Source organism: Mauremys mutica, chromosome 25 (assembly GCF_020497125.1).
Source record: "Mauremys mutica isolate MM-2020 ecotype Southern chromosome 25, ASM2049712v1, whole genome shotgun sequence".
NCBI lineage: Eukaryota > Metazoa > Chordata > Testudines > Geoemydidae > Mauremys > Mauremys mutica.
This window is the reverse complement of record NC_059096.1, coordinates 14,416,524-14,437,763: the sequence shown is the minus strand read 5'-3', so window position 1 is coordinate 14,437,763 and position 21,240 is coordinate 14,416,524. Positions and strand designations below refer to the sequence as shown.

Sequence of the window (21,240 nt, the reverse complement as noted above, 5' to 3'; positions counted from 1 at the left end):
AAATTGGAAAGGGTTCAGAAAAGAGTTGCAAGAATGACGTGAGGTCTAGAAAACCTGCCTTACAGCAAGAGACTAAAGAAACTCAATATAGACAGTTCATCCAAGAGATGGTTAAGAGGTCATTTGATCAGGGTCTACATGAGGGAAAGATTTTCTATTGTAAAGGGCTCCTTAATCCAACAGGCATAGGCATAAGAAGATCTAACGGTTAGATGCTGAAATTAGACAAATTCAGACTAGAAATGAGGTGCAATTTGTTTATAGGGAGGGTAATTAACCACTGAAACAGTTTACCTGGCAATCACTTGAAACCTTTAAATCATGATTGGCTGTTATCCTAGAAAAGTTATGTTCTAGCTCATCCAAAAATTATGGGCTTTATGCAGAAGTTACTGGGTGAAATTCTCTAGCCTGGGTATTCATGATGTCATACTAGATGATCATAAATGTCCTTCTAGTCTTAAAAACCTATGAACTAGACTATAACAAAATCCTTTGGCATAATATAGACTCGTGCACAAAGCAGGTTTGCTGATCAAACCTTTGTTCCTACCTGTTATACATTAGGCGTTTGAAGTCTTGGAACAAAGTGTCCTTGTTTTTGTCAATAAATCCTGTGACTGAATATCTATGAAAAAGGAAAACAGTCAGTTGCACAGAGGTCAAATATCCCTGCGGCCAGCTTCTGGGTATTTGTTAGTCAAAGCCTAGGTGCATCAACATGGACTCACATACAAGGGAAGAAATGTGGTCAATGGATGGGACTGGGAGACAAGGGACAAGCTCATTCTCAGATCTGCCACTAACTTGCTGTATAACCTGTTAGGTAAAATCACTTCTTTTATGTGCCTAAGTTTCTCCTTCTTTAAAATGGGAATAATGCTTCCCTAATTTGAGAATGCGCTTTTAAATCTGCAGATGAGAAACAATAAGAATTATTTCAAACAAAAACTGTGGGCTCTAGTACTGTCTGCAGGTGCTTTCACAATTCACTTCTGTCCTCTTAGATTTGCAAGCTCTCAGCCACTAGCAGTGCAAAAGTTTCAATCACAGAGGTATCACCTTGTTCTTTTTCCCTAAGCTACCAGAGGAATTTGGCTGTTTCAGAATCATAGAAGCTTAGGGTTGGGAGAGACCTAAGGAGGTCATCTACTCCAACCCTCTGCTCAAAGCAGGACCAACCCCTGTCAGCTGTGTCTATCAATAACGCTATATGCAACAGAGACTCAACAAGAAATCCACCTTCACTTAATGGACTCCATAAAGCCTGGATTTGTCACCTTTATAAAAAGTCCCCAGTTGTTCCATCATTAACATGCTTCAGGTATTGGCTATAAAAGAAAGTTGGACTGATTTAATGATTCTTTCAGGGTTTATCTATACCAAGAAATATGCCAGAATAGTTATTCTGGAGTAACTTTCCATGTCACCACTCTTATTCTGGAATAAGAGTGCCTTTGTCCAATTTAATTTAATACACATCCAAAAATAATTATTCTAAAATAGCTACTTTGGTAAAAAATGTTAAGTCTAGAAAAACCCTTAAGGAGATTTAGTTAGATTGATGCACGCTCCTTGTGTGAACACTCTTGTTTCAGTTTAAGGGTGCCCTATTTTAATTCAATTTAATCTAAATTGATATGGCACTGAACAGATTTCTTAGGTCAGTACAACTTTCATGTGTAGACAAGACCTAAGCTTCTCTTGGGAAACTTCATTTTTCTTCCTCTACCCTTCATATTCGCTAACTTCCAAGAAAACAGTATACCATGTAGCAAGAACAAGCGTGACACTGAATTTTATTTTAAATCTGTTGCATTTATCACATACAAACGAGAACACAATGTAGGTTAAAGCTGGACAAGAACAAATAGAAGGTGCACCTTCTAATACACAAAGGAAACACTCACATAACATCTCCTGCGTAGTGCTTAATCCGAAAGTCTCTATCAAACTCCAGGATCTTGTCTGTCACACAAACCTAAAATAAATCACACATTTATTAAAAGGAAGGCATTAAGTGTAAGCATTGAAATTCCACAAATTTCAGGGCATAGCAGCTTTTAGATTTCACCTTGTATTACAACAAACTGGAATTGTAAAATTATTCTATTTTCTACAGACAAATCATCATGTACTTTATCCAGGGTTTTTTGATAAATAAAACACAGGGACATAAAAATAAAACATGTTTCAAGATCCAGATTTTTTTCAATTAAATAGTCACTGACACCTCCAAAAACTGTTCCTTTTTTATTAATAAGAATATGTGCATGGAAACAGAACTACTTTGCCTTGTGTTCCCCCATCTGCTCCTATTTATTCCTTCATGGCATCATAATCACCTCCAAATCAACATAACATGGTATCACTAACTCAAGATGACTGAATGAAGTATAAGGTATTTACAAAGCATCAGTCAATCTGTTCCCCCAATATTTAGAGAGAAGGTGGGTGATGTAATATCTTTTATTGGACTAACTTCTGTTGGTGAAAGACTAGCTTTCAAGCTTACACAGAGCTCTTCTTCAGGTCTGGAAAACACACTCATGGCTACACTTGCAAATTTGCAGCGCTGCAGCAGGGTGTGAAAACACACCCTCTCCAGCGCTGCAAATTGCGGCACTGCAAAGCGCCAGTGTGGTCAAAGCTCCCAGCGCTGGGAGCGCGGCTCCCAGCGCTGTACGTTATTCCCCACTGGGAGGTGGAGTACGGACAGCACTGGGAGAGCTCTCTCCCAGTGCTGGCGCTTTGACTACACTTAGCGCTTCAAAGCGCTGCCGCGGCAGCGCTTTGAAGTGCAAGGGTAGCCATGGCCAGAACATCACAGCTAAATACAAGGTGGAACAGATTGTTTAGCATAAGCAGTTAACACACATTTAAAGGGACTGTTCAAGGTGAAGTGGCCCATTAACACCCCTTCAGTCATAGGTGGAAAGGAAGGGAGGGGAGAAAAAAGCAACTGGGGGGATTGTTATTACAGTTATCTATAACCCCACTAAGTCATAAACCCAGTGTCTATTCAGTCCATGATTTTCAGTGTCTAGCAAAGTTATGTCTCAGGCTCATCTTTTGAAAGTGTTGTGCAGGTTTCCTTTGAGGATGAGGTCCCACCAATAACTGGCAGCCAATAAACACACAAGCTAGAACTTTCACAGCTCTGCTCGTTAGTGATTAACCCCAGGATGCTCAATAGCAGCCAAAGCTATTGCTCTATCCCTGTTGCCACAGAACGCTCTTAATATGCTATTAGACTATTGTGCTGCAAAGAAGATATATAAACAGCCCACAACACAGGAGTCACTAGCAGAAAATTTAGCCAAGTTTTCCTAAAAAAGCTGGAACTAGCAAAGAAATGGAAGTGACTGCACAGGGATAGCTCAGTGGTTTGAGCATTGGCCTGCTAAACCCAGGGTTGTGAGTTCAATCCTTGAGGAGGCCACTTAGGGATCTGGGGCAAAAATTGGTCCTGCTAGTGAAAGCAGGGAGCTGGACTCGATGACCTTTCGCGGTCCCTTCCAGTTCTAGGAGATTGGTATATCTCCAATTAGTATTTATTATTTTATTTATTTATTAGTTACAAGCACAAGACCACAAGGCTGGACCATCCAGTAGCTACGCTGCACACATGAAGGATAATCCAATCTGACTACACGTTTTAAAATGGTGCACTGGCTTCATTTTTAAGGGTGTTCTTTTTGGCAGTTTTGTTCGGTCTCTCATGGAAAGGCCTAATAAGGTACAGCTCAAACTCTTACTTGGTTTTATATCTTTTCTCCCTATTTCTTTATGAAGCACTAGCCTGGCTTTTTGCATCCTGTCAATCTAATAGTGCTTGCCAGCAGAAATATGTAGAAAGCCAAGTCTGGCCAAGAAAACCTGAGAAATGACTGACAGTATAGGATTTCACAGTATGGGGAGGAGGTGGAAGTGACTAGCCTTCTATGGAGAAAGAAGTGGTTCAGGACTATTTAGAAAAGCTGGACAAGCACAAGTCCATGGGGCCAGATGCGCTGCATACGAGGGTGCTAAAGGAGTTGGCGGATGAGATTGCAGAGCCATTGGCCATTATCTTTGAAAACGCATGGTGATTGGGGGAGGTCCCGGATGACTAGAAAAAAGCTAATGTAGTGCCCATTTTTAAAAAAGGGAAGGAGGAGGATCCGGGGAACTACAGGCCAGTCAGCCTCACCTCAATCCCTGAAAAATCATGAAGCAGGTCCTCAAGGAATCAATTCTGAAGCACTTAGAGGAGAGGAAAGTGATCGGGAACAGTCAGCATGGATTCACCAAGGGCAAGTCATGCCTGACTAACCTAATTGCCTTCTATGAGAAGATACCTGGCTCTGTGGATGAGGGGAAAGCAGTGGACGTGTTATTCCTTGACTTTCGCCAAGCTTTTGATATGGTCTCCCACAGTATTCTTACCGGCAAGTTAAAGAAGTATGGGCTGGATGAATGGACTATAAAGTGGATAGAAAGCTGGCTAGATCATTGGGCTCAACGGGCAGTGATCAATGGCTTTATGTCTAGTTGGCAGCCGGTATCAAGGAGAGTGCCCCAAGGGTCGGTCCTGGGGCCAGTTTTGTTCAGTATCTTCATTAATGATCTAGAGAATGGCATGGACTGCACCCTCAGCAACTTTGTAGAGGACACTAAACTGGGAGGAGTGGTAGATATGCTGGGGGGTAGGGATAGGATACAGAGAGACCCAGACAAATTAGAGGATTGGGACAAAAAAAATCTGATGAGGTTCAACAAGGACAAGAGCAGAGTCCTGCACTTAGGACAGAAGAATCCTATGCACTGCTACAGGCTGGGGACGAGTGGCTAGGCAGCAGTTCTGCAGAAAAGGACCTAGGGGTTACAGTGGACGAGAAGCTGGATATGAGTCGACAGTGTGCCCTTGTTGCCAAGAAGGCTAACGGCATTTTGAGCTGTATAAGTAGGAGCATGGCCAGCAGATCGAGGGACGTGATCATTCCCCTCTATTCGACATTGGTGAGGCCTCATCTGGAGTACTGTGCCCAAGAAGGATGTGGAAAAATTGGAAAGAGTCCAGCAGAGGGCAACAAAAATGATTAGGGGGCTGGAACACATGACTTATGAGGAGAGGCTGAGGAAACTGGGATTGTTTAGTCTGCAGAAGGGAAGAATGAGGGGGGATTTGATAGCTGCTTTCAACTACCTGAAAGGGGGTTCTAAAGAGGATGGATCTAGACTGTTCTCAGTGATACCAGATGACAGAACAAGGAGTAATGGTCTCGAGTTGCAGTGGGGGAGGTTTAGGTTGGCTATTAGGAAAAACTTTTTCACTAGGAGGCTGGTGAGGCACTGGAATGGGTTACCAAGGGAGGTGGTAGAATCTCCTTCCTTAAAAATTGCTAAAGGTCAGGCTTGACAAAGGCCTGGCTGGGATGATTTAGTTGGGGATTGGTCCTGCTTTGAGCAGGAGGTTGGACTAGATCCCTCCTAAGGTCCCTTCCAGCCTTGAGATTCCATGATTTTGTGATTGCAGAAAAGAAAAGAAGTTTTCTTCTTTTTCAAACCACTCTCAGTTCATGTCATCCTTTTTTGCTGGCTATTTGGCCTTCAAAATACATATCAAGTCCAAAAGTAAACTGCTACCTCTCTCACACCTGGTCTACACTACAGAGTTAGGTTGATGCAAACCAACCTGATCTCCTTCTTTGAGAAGGTAACAGATTTTTTAGTATCAGAGGGGTAGCCGTGTTAGTCTGGATCTGTAAAAGCAGCAAAGAGTCCTGTGGCACTTTATAGACTAACAGACGTATTGGAGCATGAGCTTTCGTGGGTGAATACCCACTTCGTCGGATGCATGTAGTGGAAATTTCCAGAGGCAGGTATATATATGCAAGCAAGAATCAGGCTGGAGATAACGAGGTTAGTTCAATCAGGGAAGATGAGGCCCTCTTCTAGCAGTTGAGGTGAGAACACCAAGGGAGGAGAAACTGCTTTTGTAGTTGGCTAGCCATTCACAGTCTTTGTTTAATCCGGAGCTGATGGTGTCAAATTTGCAGATGAACTGAAGCTCAGCAGTTTCTCTTTGAAGTCTGGTCCTGAAGTTTTTTTGCTGCAGGATGGCTACCTTTAAATCTGCTATTGTGCGTCCAGGGAGATTGAAGTGTCTCCTACAGGTTTTTGTATATTGCCATTCCTAATATCTGATTTGTGTCCATTTATCCTTTTACGTAGGGACTGTCCAGTTTGGCCAATGTTCATAGCAGAGGGGCATTGCTGGCATATGATGGCGTATATTACATTGGTGGATGTGCAGGTGAATGAACCAGTGATGGTGTGGCTGATCTGGTTAGGTCCTGTGATGGTGTTGCTGGTGTAGATATGTGGGCAGAGTTGGCATCGAGGTTTGTTGCATGGACTAGGTCCTGAGTTAGAGTTACTATGGTGCGGTGTGTAGTTACTGGTGAGAATATGCTTCAGGTTGGCGGGTTGTCTGTGGGCGAGGACTGGCCTGCCACCTAAGGTCTGTGAAAGTGAGGGATCATTGTCCAGGATGGGTTGTAGATCCCTGATGATGCATTGGAGTGGTTTAAGCTGGGGACTATATGTGATGGCTAGTGGAGTTTTCTGTTGGTTTCTTTCCTGGGCTTGGCTTGCAGTAGGAGGCTTCTGGGTACACATCTGGCTCTGCTGATCTGTTTCCTTATTTCCTCGTGCGGGTATCGTAGTTTTGAGAATTCTTGGTGAAGATTTTGTAGGTGTTGGTCTCTGTCTGAGGGGTTGGAGCAGATGCGGTTGTAGATTTTTTAGACAAAGGAAACGCAGTGGATCTAATTTACCTCAATTTCAGTAAGGCATTTGATACTGTTCCACATGGGGAATTATTAGTTAGATTGGAAAAGATGGGGATCAATATGAAAATTGAAAGGTGGATAAAGAACTGGTTAAAGGGGAGACTACAACGGGTCGTACTGAAAGGTGAACTGTCAGGCTGGAAGGAGGTTACTAGTGGAGTTCCTCAGGGATCAGTTTTGGGACCAATCTTATTTAATCTTTTTATTACTGACCTTGGCACAAGAAGTGGGAATGTGCTAATAAAAGTTTGCGGATGACACAAAGCTGGGAGGTATTGCTAACAGAGAGAAGGACCGGGATATCCTACAGGAAGATCTGGATGACCTTGTAAACTGGAGTAATAGTAATAGGATGAAATTTAATAGTGAAAAGTGCAAGGTCATGCATTTAGGGATTAATAACAAGAATTTTAGTTATAAATTGGGGACGCATCAGTTGGAAGTAACAGAGGAGGAGAAGGACCTCGGAGTATTGGTTGATCACAGGATGACTATGAGCCGCCAATGTGATATGGCCATTAAAAAAGCTAATGCAGTTTTAGGATGCATCAGGCAAGGTATTTCCAGCAAAGATAAGGAGGTGTTAGTACCGTTATACAAGGCACTGGTGAAACCTCATCTGGAATACTGTGTGCAGTTCTGGTCTCCCATGTTTAAGAAGGATGAATTCAAACTGGAACAGGTTCAGAGACGGGCTACTAGGATGATCCGAGGAATGGAAAACCTGTCTTATGAAAAGAGACCGAAAGAGCTTGGCTTGTTTAGCCTAACCAAAAGAAGGTTGAGGGGGGATATGATTGCTCTTTATAAATATATCAGAGGGATTAATATTAGGGAGGGAGAGGAATTATTTAAGCTTAGTACCAATGTGGACACAAGAACAAATGGATATAAACTGGACACTAGGAAGTTTAGACTTGAAATTAGACGAAGGTTTCTAACCATTAGAGGAGTGAAGTTCTGGAACAGCCTTCCAAGGGGAGTAGTGGGGGAAAAAGACATAACTGGCTTCAAGACTAAGCTTGATAAGTTTATGGAGGGGATGGTATGATGGGATAGCCTAATTTTGGCAATTAATTTGGCAACTGATCTTTGATTATCTGCAGGTAAGTATGCCCAGTGGTCTGTGATGGGATGTTAGATGGGGTGGGATCTGAGTTACTACAGAGAATTCTTTCCTGGGTACTGGCTGGCGAGTCTTGCCCACATGCTCATGGTTTAACTGATCGCCATATTTGGGGTCGGGAAGGAATTTTCCTCCAGGGCAGATTGGCAGAGGCCCTGGAGGTTTTTCGCCTTCCTCTGCAGCATGGGGCACGGGTCACTTGCTGGAGGATTCTCTGCAGCTTGAGGTCTTCAAACCACAATTTGAGGACTTCAATAACTCAGACATAGGTTAGGGTTTTGTTACAGGAGTGGGTGGGTGAGATTCTGTGGCCTGCATTGTGCAGGAGGTCAGACTAGATCAGGGGTCGGCAACCTTTCAGAAGTGGTGTGCCGAGTCTTCATTTATTCAATCTAATTTAAGGTTTCACGTGCTGGTAATACATTTTAATGTTTTTAGAAGGTCTCTTTCTATAAGTCTATAATATATAACTAAACTGTTGTTGTATGTAAAGTAAATAAGCTTTTTAAAATGTTTAAGAAGCTTCATTTAAAATTAAATTAAAATGCAGATCTCCCCAGACCGGTGGCCAGGCCACAGAAAATCAGCTCGCGTGCCGACTTTGGCACACGTGCCATAGGTTACCTACCCCTGGACTAGATGATCATAATGGTTCCTTCTGACCTTAAAATCTATGAGTCTATGAGCTTACCTTGACCTAACTCTGTAAGTGTCTACACTAAAACATCGCTCATGCCGATGTAACTCGCCCCCTATGCTGAGTTATATCCACTTCCATGAGAGATGTAGCGCTTAGGTCGATGCAGTTTCAGCATAGACACTTGTTGCTGAGATTTATTGTTGCTGCCTTTCAGAAGCCGTTGCACAATACCCCACACTGACAGTTCAATCGGTGCAAGTGCTCCTGGTGAGGATGCGCACCACCAGCACAAGGAGCGTAGTGTAGACATGCAAAAGCAATTACTGCGGTGGCTGTACGTCAACGTAACTTAGGCCAACATAATTTTGTAATGTAGACATACCCTCAGACAAGTAGTGCTAATGCTACTTCATGGTTTGACAGATGTCAAACGGCACCCATCCTCCTAGGAAACTAAACACATCAGCTATGTGAAGGTCACAGCCTTGAACTGGCATAATTGTGGTAGCACCATAAACTGCTCAGATGGTTAACTATGGGATCTTCTTCTTGTGTCCTCATACTGTTTTCTGCCACACCCACGCACATGCAATTAGGAGGAGCAATACCTGCAAGGGTGTAGAAGCTGTTCACATAAGTAGGCTTAAGGTATCCTGTAATATAGCAACAGGCGGCATTAAGTACAGGGTCTCGTTTCTTTGTGTGAGGGAATCATGCCCACACTGCATAGGCATATACAGCAAAGGAATAGCAAAGTGCCAGTGCTGTTGATTATGGAATGGACAGCTCTCCACCACATTCTGATGTAACCAGTTCGCTGAGAATGTTGTTTCATATGCTAACCTTGGCTTTAGTTTTCCTCAATGTAGACTCTAATGAGCATGAGTTCAAGAGCAACACCGATGTATGTGGGATTTATGAAATGAGTAAATTTCATCCCAAATCAGCTATGGGACTATGGCAATAGTCAGGTGTTGTTAATATTAGTGCTGAGAATCACTGCATTCAGTGATTCATGGCAGAAGTATTCCTGAATGTATTAATGGCATGTGTACGTATTTAAGTTTTACTGCCTTAGTATATTAGCTGATAGATGTAAATAGGGAATGTTTACATCTGAGCATACTAAACCTTGCTAGTTCTAAACACAAACCACAACTGAAATGAATAAAAGGCACCATGGTCAAAGAGTGAGCATGGTACTAAGTTGTTATAACACCTCTGCCACCAACTCACTGTGACCTTTAGTGAGTCACTTCACCTGCCCTCTGAGAAGCTCCCAACATTTAAAGTTTATTTAGGAATTCACTGATGGTTACCCATCAGTGCACCGGACCCTCTTACACCCACAAGATTAATCAATTACAAACCTGAATGTAAGACAAACCCTTGCTCATTGATAATACTTTGCTACTTACATCACAGGTGTTGTGAGCTATAATACATTTTTGCTGTCTATTTAGAATAAATACAAGATTTACACTGTGGCAATAGTCTGTCTAGGTTTCACCAGAATAACCAGAACAACTAAGCAGAAAGCAATAGATTAGCTATGCAGTACATAAACTAGGACATGACTATTTAGGGCACAGCAGCCCCTGAGAGCTTATCTACACTGATGTGGAGTGCAACATACTGTAGATGGAGGCAGTGAAGCATTAACCATGAGGCTGGAAAACAGGAGCTATTCCCAGAGCATATCAGCACATGTATTTTAACTCTTTAAGAACATCTTCCTCAATATATTTAATTTACACAGTGAATATGCTAAGACTATCTGACAGATACCACAGTATTTTAACTGCAGTCCACAAAGCCAAGTAAAAGGTGGAAGCAAAATGAAACCAGGTCTTTATTTGTAACTTAAAATATGAAGGTGGAAACAACTCAGACTTTTATTGGGTGGTAACTGAAGGAAGCAAGAGCCAGTAAACAAGATATTTTAGGTATTAGTGAGAAGAATGTTGTTTGCAGGGTGCAAGAGGTCAGAAGAAGAAACAAGATGCTGAGGATTTTATGGGTCAAAACCTTCAAGGTAATATTGATTTACACTATCTGATATGATTGTTTTTCCATCAGTAATTAGTATAACTGGCTACACATGCAGAAGTGCTCATTTATTTTTGTATCCCTTGTTTTCTCTTTCAGTCTGTGCTAATATAGAATTTCCTCTCTGCTGAGGAATACTGGTATTGGCACTACATCATACTGCTGAATGTTTCCTATACAAAGAAGAAACTCCTGAAGCCAGTGGTTCAGTCAGTTGTGGCTTTCCCATTTATAGTTCCTCACTCACTGTCAAATTCACTTCCCCTCACACCAGCACATTATACTCACAGCTCTCATCTCCATACATAGCCACTTGCTGGTGGTCTCAGCAGAGAAGAGACCTAGGAACGAACAGGTCATGGAGAATGACCTTCCCTTGGATTTAAGTATATTGGCAGAGTAGCACTGGGAATCTGGACTATTGCTGCCCTTGCTATACCTGTTCTGAAAATATAAGACTTCATTCCCCAAGCCCCTGAGACTGGCACCATTCAAAAGCATTATTAACAACAAAGGAAAGAATTTGCATCCAAATTCACTAGCCTCAATTATGCATGACAGACATAACACTTCAATTCACTGAGTAAATTCATAAGATTTGAAGTATTCATTACATATGCCCCTACCTTAACTGCACAGCAATCCCACAGCTTAGTGCTGACAGTGAGAATATTGTTCGCTGTTTACCAAAAAATTGTGTATGGCAGTTTAGCTGACAGGTTATACTCCAAGTGAGGGGTGCTTAAGAATAAGCCATAGCTGAATGAAAATCTTTTTATTTTACTTCCATTTCCATTCTTCACTAAAACAAGACAGATCCAGCTCTTTCTACTGTTTGAATTCAGAGTCTCTGGAGACAGTCTCTAGCACATTTCTTATACAAGTATGCTATGGTGATATTCCTACCTTATATACAAATGTGTGCAGTGGTGAAGACAGTATTCTAATGAACAGATTTCAAATACTATTTCTCAATGAAAAGACATCAGTAAATTAAAGGACATTATTGTGAGTGGTTCTCAAATTGATCAGGCCAGAGCCCGTGTTTTTAAAATACTACCAAGTGACAAAATCTTTTTAATTGGCTGTCATATCAAAAACAAAGCAAATCAAAGGGTCTGGAGGATTATGGGTACAATTTAAGATGAGCACCTTTTGTAGCCATTGAGGATGAAGATTACATAGCTGTAATAAAGCAGAAATGTGAGCCATTTTCACTGCCACAGCATATTAAAGCTGGTTGAGTAGGGAACAGTCACATGAACTGGAACTGTGCACCCATTGGATATAAATGACATCATATGTCAAGACAAGTTCATGCTTTCCTGTTTTTCCCTTGAAATAAAATCTACTGCATTGATCATACTTTAGCTCCCTCTTCTGGATACAAATCATTATAACATTCATTCATTCATTCTAAACTAGAGAACTTGATTGGCCATATAAATACAGAAATACTACGTGCACCAGACATTTAAGTTTTATTCTAGAAAAGGGCCTTCCTCTATTCAAGTCACTGTGTAAGTCCTTTTCCTTATCCCATTTAGAAAGATACAGCATGTGCTGCATGTGAAGAGAGGTGGGTTCTGATTACACAGATGAACAGTTTACCTTTCTGCTGGAGAAATGAGCATGTTTCCCCAGTTTGTTATTCAGTGCCTCAAGGAACATCTCATCGGTGACTTTTCCAACATTCATGCAGGCATCATCCAGAATGGCAATGATCCCCTTGTGCTGCTGTTCCACCAGATCCACAATAATCTGGTTGTTGAAATAATCAATCTGCAGAACACAAAACAACAGGTATTTGCAGGTCTTCTCTCACTACTGAGTGAGAAGGAAGTGCATGAACAAACAGTACCCACACTTATGCACACACCAGTAACCATACAGGGAGAATTATGTGCAATACAGCTTTATTAACTGTAATAAAGAAACTGAACTGTGAAGTACGAGGCTCATTATGCAGTGGTGCAGCGCTCAACAGTTTCATTCTACAGACCACTTTGAGCATTTCTTTCTCCCAGGCCTCTACGTCCCCAAAATATCCCACTGCTTGCTTTGCAAAACATGCCATTCTGTGGTCCACTGATACTCCACAGACCATAATTTGACATCCACTGAGGTAGTGGAAATAAAATATACATAGAAATTCTAATGAAAATTATTGCTTCCCAAACAGACAATCTGAAAATATGCTGGACTGCAGATCATATATTCAGACTTCCTACTCTAAGAGAAGTGTACTTGTAACACGTGTTTAGTACTCATGTCCAAACTTCATCCCTTACTTGGAGTCTAGTGACTGAAAGCAAAGTTGTTCTATCAGGATTAGATTTTACTAAAGCAAGCAAACAAACCCTAGGCATTAGCATTAAAAAGTAAGTTTAACTTTGTTCCCAGTGGAAACCCCATTGATTCCAGTAGGAAGACAAACATAACAGAGGAGAATCTGGCCCAGTATCTGCTCTTCCTCTTAGGGCACAGGAGTTATGTAAACATTACTTTCATCGCGAACATTCAAATCTAAAAACAAAAGAATCTAGTGGAAGAGGCTCACCTGATGTCTATTTGGCTAGGCAGCTTTAACATGATCCACATGGTACCCCCATATGCATGTCTATAGCTGGCCCTCTTCATTCCTATATAGCTCCGAAGAGTTTTATTTTTCAAGAAGTGGGTAACTATAGCAGAAACATTTGCAGCACTAAGAGGCACAGCAGAGAAGGGTCTCCTTTCACATGTTTCAGATTACCACTGCACCGATCCCATAATCAACTACAGTATCTTTCAAGAGTCACCTTAGTGAGACATTCACGAACACACTTATGGCAGTGGAAGTTGTGACAGCAAGGTAGTGGTATATATGACATTGTGCAATTTTACTGGACACTAGCAGGCTGCAGTCATATTGGAAGGCACACAAAGGCCAAATGCTTTCCAACAAATTAAGAAAGTGGGTAATAAGTGTAATTACCCTTCCCCTGAAATGCATTCCTATAATAGATTTCTCCATTACATTTTCATAACTGGCTCATAAAGCCTGGTCAATGCAATCATAAGGCCAGATTTTTCACCAACGAGTTTTGCCACTGATTTTCTATAGTAGAGGATCAGAATTGTAATGTCTATACAATCTGAACCAGCATCTTCTAATCAAAATCCTACCACTTAGCAAGGATCAATTTCAAAAAATCTTTCTACTTGAACACCTGTTTAACTAAATAAAATACATATCACCCAGTTTACAATGGTACCAGAAAGAGGCCACAAAATGTATAGAAAGAGTGTCATATATTTTCAGTTTGCTTCTTCCAGAGTGATTTATGGATAACAAGCCCGGTGCTGCATCTGCTCTGGATACAGAGCTCCCACTGACTTTGATGGGAGTTTACATGAGAAGCAACTTCAGGACCAGGCTGGATTCACTGGATTCAACCAGACCCCCATTGCCAATTCACTCACATGATTCCAGGGAATCCCCTCTCGCTGGTACTCCTCTTGTTCTTGCTTTAGAACTAGCTGAATAAAAAGCTGCTGCAGCTTTTCATTGCAGTAATTAATGCAGAACTGTTCAAAACTGCAAAAATAAAGTTGAGAAAAAATTGATTAGTTTTTCATTTGAGGCAAGATGAAGCATCAGTTTCCTTCTCTAGAATGCAGCTTACCTGTTGTTGTCGAAGATCTCAAAGCCATAGATATCCAGGACTCCAATGACTGTGTTTTTCCCATGGATCGTGGTATCATAGTTCTTCACCTCAATGATGTCATTGATATGTGTGACAATCCAACAGAAAAGGCGCTCATATATAGCCTACAAAGATAACAAACATTAGGCATAAGTTCTGATCTCTCTCATAACTGATTTAGCAGTATTTCAGTCAAGTCTCTACAATAGTTTCTGTAGTAGTTTAGTTCAAGCTGGTTTTCAGATTAAACCCATATTCACTGGCAAAACTCCTGCTAAAATTAAACATACTTCTTGATCTGAGAAACCTTCTATTCTTTCCATATAACATAGCTGTATTTCTTTCTAAATTCATTTATATGAGAATAGAATCTTGAACGGCTCTACCAATTCTGCTACCTACTTTCCCCATTCGTAGTCATAGTCAACATTGCAACAACTTAATCATCTCCACATTAATGATCTGGAAGATGGCGTGGACTGCACTCTCAGCAAGTTTGCAGATGACACTAAACTGGGAGGAGTGGCAGATACACTGGAGAGTAGGGATAGGATACAGAGGGACTTAGATACATTAGAGGATTGGGCCAAAAGAAACCTGATGAGGTTCAACAAGGACAAGTGCAGAGTCCTACACTTAGGATGAAAGAATCCCATGCACTGCTACAGACTAGGGACCAAATGGCTGGGGAGCAGTTCTGCAGAAAAGGAATTAGGCGTTACAGTGGACAAGAAGCTGGATATGAGTCAACAGAGTGCTCTTGTTGCCAAGAAGGCTAACGGCATTTTGGGCTGTATAAGTAGGGGCATTGCCAGCAGATCGAGGGACGTGATCACTCCCCTCTATTCAACATTGGTGAGGCCTCGTCTGGAGTACTGTGTCCAGTTTTGGGCCACACACTACAAGAAGGATGTGGAAAAATTGGAAAGAGTCCAGCGGAGGGCAACAAAAATGATTAGGGGGCTGAAGCACATGACTTATGAGGAGAGGCTGAGGGAACTGGGATTGTTTAGCCTGCAGAACAGAAGCATGAGGGGGGATTTGATAGCTGCTTTCAACTACCTGAAAGGGGGGTTCCAAAGAGGATGGATCTAGACTGTTTTCAGTGGTAGCAGATGACAGAACAAGGAGTAATGGTCTCAAGTTGCAGTGGGGGAGGTCTAGGCTGGATATTAGGAAAAGCTTTTTCACTAGTAGGGTGGTGAAACACTGGAATGGGTTACCTAGGGATGTGGTGGAATCTCCTTCCTTCAAGGTTTTTAAGGTCAGGTTTGACAAAGCCCTGGCTGGGATGATTTAGTTGGGAATTGGTCCTGCTTTGAGAAGGGGGTTGGACTAGATACCTCCTGAGGTCCCTTCCAACCCTGATATTCTATGATTCTATGATCAGAGAATTGTATGAATATGGAAAATATAGGTGAGCAGATGAATGCAGAATTAACATTTTTATACAGTGCTTGTACCCATTGTAACTGAGCACTTAACACCACAAAATACAATACTATAAAATATCATCATTCACTTTTCAAGAAGTAGTCACAAGCAAGGTCATTTTCTGTCTTCAGAATCTAATCATTCAATTTAGTGACACCTGTGCTAAGAAGCTCTGACAAATATTACAACCTTAAAAGGACATTCAAGGAGACTGGCCCAAAAGTTAGCTCTTACCCAATACCACCATTTAACTCCCTCCATTCCTCCTTCTCACAATTAAAATAAATGTTAGTAGTTAAGTGTCCTCCCAATACTCCGTCACTATCACCCTTCCAAAGGAGACTGCTGTCGTTGCCAAACAACCAAAGGTGTAGCATAATATATAATAATTGGAGATATACCAATCTCCTAGAACTGGAAGGGACCTTGAAAGGTCATTGAGTCCAGCCCCCTGCCTTCACTAGCAGGACCAAGTACTGATTTTTGCCCCAGATCTCTAAGTGGCCCCCTTAAGGACTGAACTCACAACCTTGGGTTTAGCAGGCCAATACTCAAACCACTGAGCTATCCCTCCCTCCTTTTTCACAATCTTCAATGAGTGTTTAAGGATGTCATACCATTCCACTGCTCTCTTCTTGACAGCAAGCAGACAGCTAGAACTGTCAATAATCTGTTCTCTCAATCTCATTTATTGCATTTCCATTGTATCAAGATATGAACTAACAGACCAGAGACTTCCAATGTCCTGGCAAACCCTGCAGCCAAAGTTGTTTTGTGGGTTGCCCCCACTCACAGATAAAATTTTAACTCTGCTGCGCCCATTAATTTAGAAGAATAAGTCTTTCACTATGTGAACATTCTAAAAATACATATTGAAGATGAAACATCCAGACTAACAGCCCCCAAAACCTTGTGCTCTTCTCTTACAACTTCATTAAGCATCTGCACTCTTTGCTGAACCAGATGTTGGACTCTGCAATACTTTCATTCATCCATGGGCTCCTATCATTTGTGAAATTAAAGAGCAAAAACTGAGCCATGGGTTTTGGAAATTGTTGCATGACAAACTAGTACAGACTTGTAGAAAGAGAATTCAGACTCACCTTTGCAAAAGCATCTCTGCCATAGGTGGCTTCCTGCTCTGTGTGCTGCTTGTCAATGACATCCCGGCCTGTAGCTACAGTTCGAAAAAGCAGGGCCTTCTCCACCATGTCAGACTTTGTTGACAGCAAGTCTGCAATTACCGACACAACCTTGCCATTTTCAATCACAGGCGTGTCGCCATCCACTGAAAACTTCAAATTCCCCTGTAGCAAGTAGTGAAAGAAAAGATTGCTCAATGTGCCTCTGCTGAGAATATTATCAGCAAAGCTGAAGTAAGCACTTCATTTCCAGGGAGTGATCTGCTGTTCAGTTCATCAACAAATGAAACACCATCAGCACATTTCTATATTTAGGCTAAATTGTCCTCAATATTGTATGCTCCAATCATGGGCAACTCATGGGAGGGACACAAAGGGGGGCACCAGCTAAGAGGGCATGTGGCTTCCCCAAGTGACCCTCCCGTGACTCCTCCCTGCCTTGCCCCCAGCCTGGGCCCCCCGCTCTCCCCGTCCCGTCCCCTCCCCATCCCACATTACCTGGGGTGGGGCTCTGTCCTCCCGCAGCAAAAGGAAGGAGGCCTGACACAGGCAGCTCCTTTGGCACGGCTATCTGAATACCGCCCCCAGCCCTGTCCTCCAGTGGGGCTGTACAGACCCCAGGACTCGCAGCTGCGTGGAAGAGCTGGGGTGGGGCTGAGGGCAGTACAGCCACACCGGAGGACCTGTCGGCGTGTGGCCCCTCAGCGGTCCCACTTACTGCTCCTTTCACCACTGTGGTTCCCTGCTGAATGTGCCTCCCCCTAGGTGTCTGGGGAGGGGCATGTGACCCTTCTTGACTCCCCCACCCAGGCTTCGCCTTTGCCTGTGACCAAAAGAAGGATTTGGCCCTTAGTATTTAGCAGGATTCTAGGAACAAAGTTATGGCAAATTAATTCAAATAAAGTTTAATCAGGCAAAGACTGTTACAAGCCAGGGGTCTAGAGAGGAGTTGGAATTAAAAGACACTAAGCAGAACCCACAGATTATTTATATTTATCCTTTCCATCTTCACTACAGCTCACCACAAAGTCCTAGAATATAGTTTCCAGTTTAATGACATCACCAGAAAAACTGACATGAAGATTGATGAGCCATTAGTCTGAATTATTGTGGGGAAATTCTAAGCCCTGTGTTATACAGAAGGTCAGACCAGATAATCACAGTGTTCCCACAGGGAAATTTGACCCACTACTGGCAGGCAGGAATAGTGTTGACTTTTCAACCAAACAGCACTTCCAACTGCATCTGATAGAACTACTCAACTACTGAAGTCACACAGTAACACAAGTAACACAGCCTGGCTGCCCTACCATTGCAATCCTCGAAAAACTGTTTCCACAAACCCACATGCAGGGAACTTACCAAGTGAAGAATGGCAGCCAAAATTTTGTAGACAGTTTGAACCTCCTCTGGTTTGAAGCCTATCACTTTCATAGCATCTGCCACTGCTTTGAACTCTGCACCATCATTGATGGAACACTAAGGAAAATAGAGATTTACTTGATGTAGTACCTTTCATACTCTAGACAAACATTCTAGAATATAAAGCATCACCATGGCACAGCTTTAAGGACATAACGCGGCAGCCATTATGCAACCACCACAGATGTCACAGACGTGTTACTAAAAAAAAGTGAATGTTGCACAGAACAGTAGGTCACAGCCACTATCTATTCTATTTATCACATATCAAAACAAACTCTTCAGTTTTATTTAGATTGCAAAATCAACCACTAAACATTAAGAAATGCCAGTTTTACAGTTACCCAGGCAATTTAATTCTGCCTCCTTTGTACATCAAGCCTATAAACTGCAAGAAGCTGGGGACCTTTGGAAATAGTATGTGATCATGTAATTAAAGACCATCACAATGCATACGCACAAGAGCCAAATTTATGGTTGTGCAGGCTACTAGATTCTATCTTCTTGACTTTGCAACCTAAAAACACTCTCAAGACAGGAAGTTACTTACTAAAAGTTGTTCTTTTTCTTTTTTAAAGAAAAACGGTAGGTACAATTCTCTCATCATGCATCAGAGACAGGGTTTAATCTCAGCTTTTCAGCACTGGACCATGGTCTGCTACCACTTGAGCTACAAAACTAGCTGGCAGGAGGAAAATACTTATCCAGAAAGTATTATGAACTGTTGGATGCTGACGCTAAGGTCCCACGGTTTTGTTCAATGATGTTGTGAGGTAGTGCCACACAGGAAGTATTTGATGTCAGGATTTGCCCTGAACTTTATGTTCCTGAACATAATGTGTACATCATAGTGTGGAGACTTGACCTTTAGCTTGGAAGTTTTTATACATACAACCATATTAAGGCCCTTCTGAAGGAACCTGAGACTGTTCAAAACTGTTTTTCCATCCTTAAACTATGAATTCTGTACCAGCTAATAGAATAAGTTCTGGTCATTGACGTCTTTCTGGTCCATGAGGGTGTTAATCACCTCATATGAGTAACCGTTTTGAATCTGTCTTGTCCTAAAGATGGTGACTGATCTTTGGGCCATCACTCGTTACAGAGTATGATCATCTTCCATGGGAGTTATGGGTCCTCAGGTGGCTAATAAGCCCAATCCTTGTTCTATTACAATGAGGGAAGATATTTTCAGGCTCAGCAGGAGGTTGTTGACCATGACTGGAAGCCAGTCTCTTCCTCCTCCTGCGCCTCTTGTCCTTTTCAGCTTGTCGGCGAGCAAGTCCAAAATGCAGGGGACCATCACATAGGACTTCACTCCATTTTAAGCAATCCTGGGCAAGTGTCTCTCAAGTGTCAATGACAATATTACACTTTAGGTTGTCCTTCAGCAAGTCCTTATTACGCTTCCGTTGTCCATCCACGTTATGGTGCCCTTCTTTCAGCTGAGAGAACAGGACCCGTTTTGGGAGGTGATGGTCTGGCCTCCGGACAATGTGTCCAGTCCAGCGGAACTGCTGACGGATGACCATTGCCTCGATACTGGTGGTCTTTCCCTCTTCCGGAACATTAATATTGGTGCGCCTGTCTTCCCATTTGATCTTCAGAATCTTACGAAGGCTGCATTGATGGTATCTCTCAAGGACTTTCAAGTGGTGTCTATAGGTTGTCCAAGTTTCGGATCCATACAACAGTGTTGGGAAAATAATGGCTTAAAGGTAAAAAAAAAAAAAAAGTAATAATTGGAGATATACCAATCTCCTAGAACTGGAAGGGACCTTGAAAGGTCATTGAGTCCAGCCCCCTGCCTTCACTAGCAGGACCAATTTTTGCCCCAGATCCCTAAGTGGCCCCCTCATGGATTGAACTCACAACCCTGGGTTTAGCAGGCCAATGCTCAAACCACTGAGCTATCTCCCCTCCCCCAAACAAGAAGCTTGGTGTCTGTTCAAATGTCACAATCTTCAAAAACTCTGTGCTGTAAACAAGAAAAATCTACACTGGCACAGCTCAGGCGATGTTGAATTTCTGCATCAATATCTGTCTCAGATGAAAGATGACTTCCAAGGTAGAGGAAATGATAGACGCTCTCCAGTGCCACTCCATTCATTTTGATAGATGGGACATGTAATACCTCATTTGGAGAGCGCTGATAGAGCACTTTAGTCTTCTTGATATTAAGAGTGAAACCAAGACATGCGTAAGCATCGGCAAACACATTCAAGATAGTTTGAAGATCTTTCTCAGAGTGGGCAAGATTGCATTGTCATCAACATACTGAAGTTCCACAATAGCTGTTGTGGCGATCTCTCTCTTGGCTTTCAGCCCGCAAAGCCTGAACAGCTTTGTCGTCCATTCTGTAAATGATTTCAACGCCAGTTGTAAACTTCCCAGCAATTAGGTAAAGAATGACAGCAATAAAAACCACAAACATGGTTAGAACGATGATATAGCCCTGTTTGACTTCTGTTTGTACTTTGAAAGGTTCACTCTGGGAGCCAGTGCTGCCCAGAACAGTCGCTTTCTTGTTATCATGAAGCAATTTTAGGACATTGATGTATTTATCAGGACATCCAATCTTAGAAAGTACAGTCCAGCGGGCACGGCGATTCACTGAATCAAAGGCTTTAGTTAGATCAGGGGTCGGCAACCTTTCAGAAGTGGTGTGCCGAGTCTTCATTTATTCACTCTAATTTAAGGTTTCACATGCCAGTAATACATTTTAACATTTTTAGAAGGTCCCTTTCTATAAGTCTATAATATATAACTAAACTGTTGTTGTATGTAAAGTAAATAAGGTTTTTAAAATGCTTAAGAAGCTTCATTTAAAATTAAATTAAAATGCAGAGCCCCCCGGACCGGTGGCCAGGACCCAGGCACTGTGAGTGCCACTGAAAATCAG

General features: G+C 42.1%; 1 protein-coding gene across 4 annotated transcripts in view; it reads right to left on the bottom strand.

The window, feature by feature from the left end:
- Window positions 1-21,240, bottom strand: part of MYO1D (myosin ID) — a 392,910-nt gene that overhangs the window by 272,204 nt on the left and 99,466 nt on the right. For all 4 annotated transcript variants that reach the window (XM_044999484.1, XM_044999487.1, XM_044999485.1 and 1 more), the window contains exons 7-13: window positions 18,279-18,395; window positions 16,878-17,081; window positions 14,320-14,465; window positions 14,117-14,231; window positions 12,263-12,433; window positions 1,911-1,981; window positions 554-628 (exon numbers count right to left, since the gene is read on the bottom strand). In XM_044999484.1, the coding sequence (XP_044855419.1) occupies window positions 554-628; window positions 1,911-1,981; window positions 12,263-12,433; window positions 14,117-14,231; window positions 14,320-14,465; window positions 16,878-17,081; window positions 18,279-18,395 (899 nt within the window). The remainder of the gene's footprint in view (window positions 1-553; window positions 629-1,910; window positions 1,982-12,262; window positions 12,434-14,116; window positions 14,232-14,319; window positions 14,466-16,877; window positions 17,082-18,278; window positions 18,396-21,240) is intronic.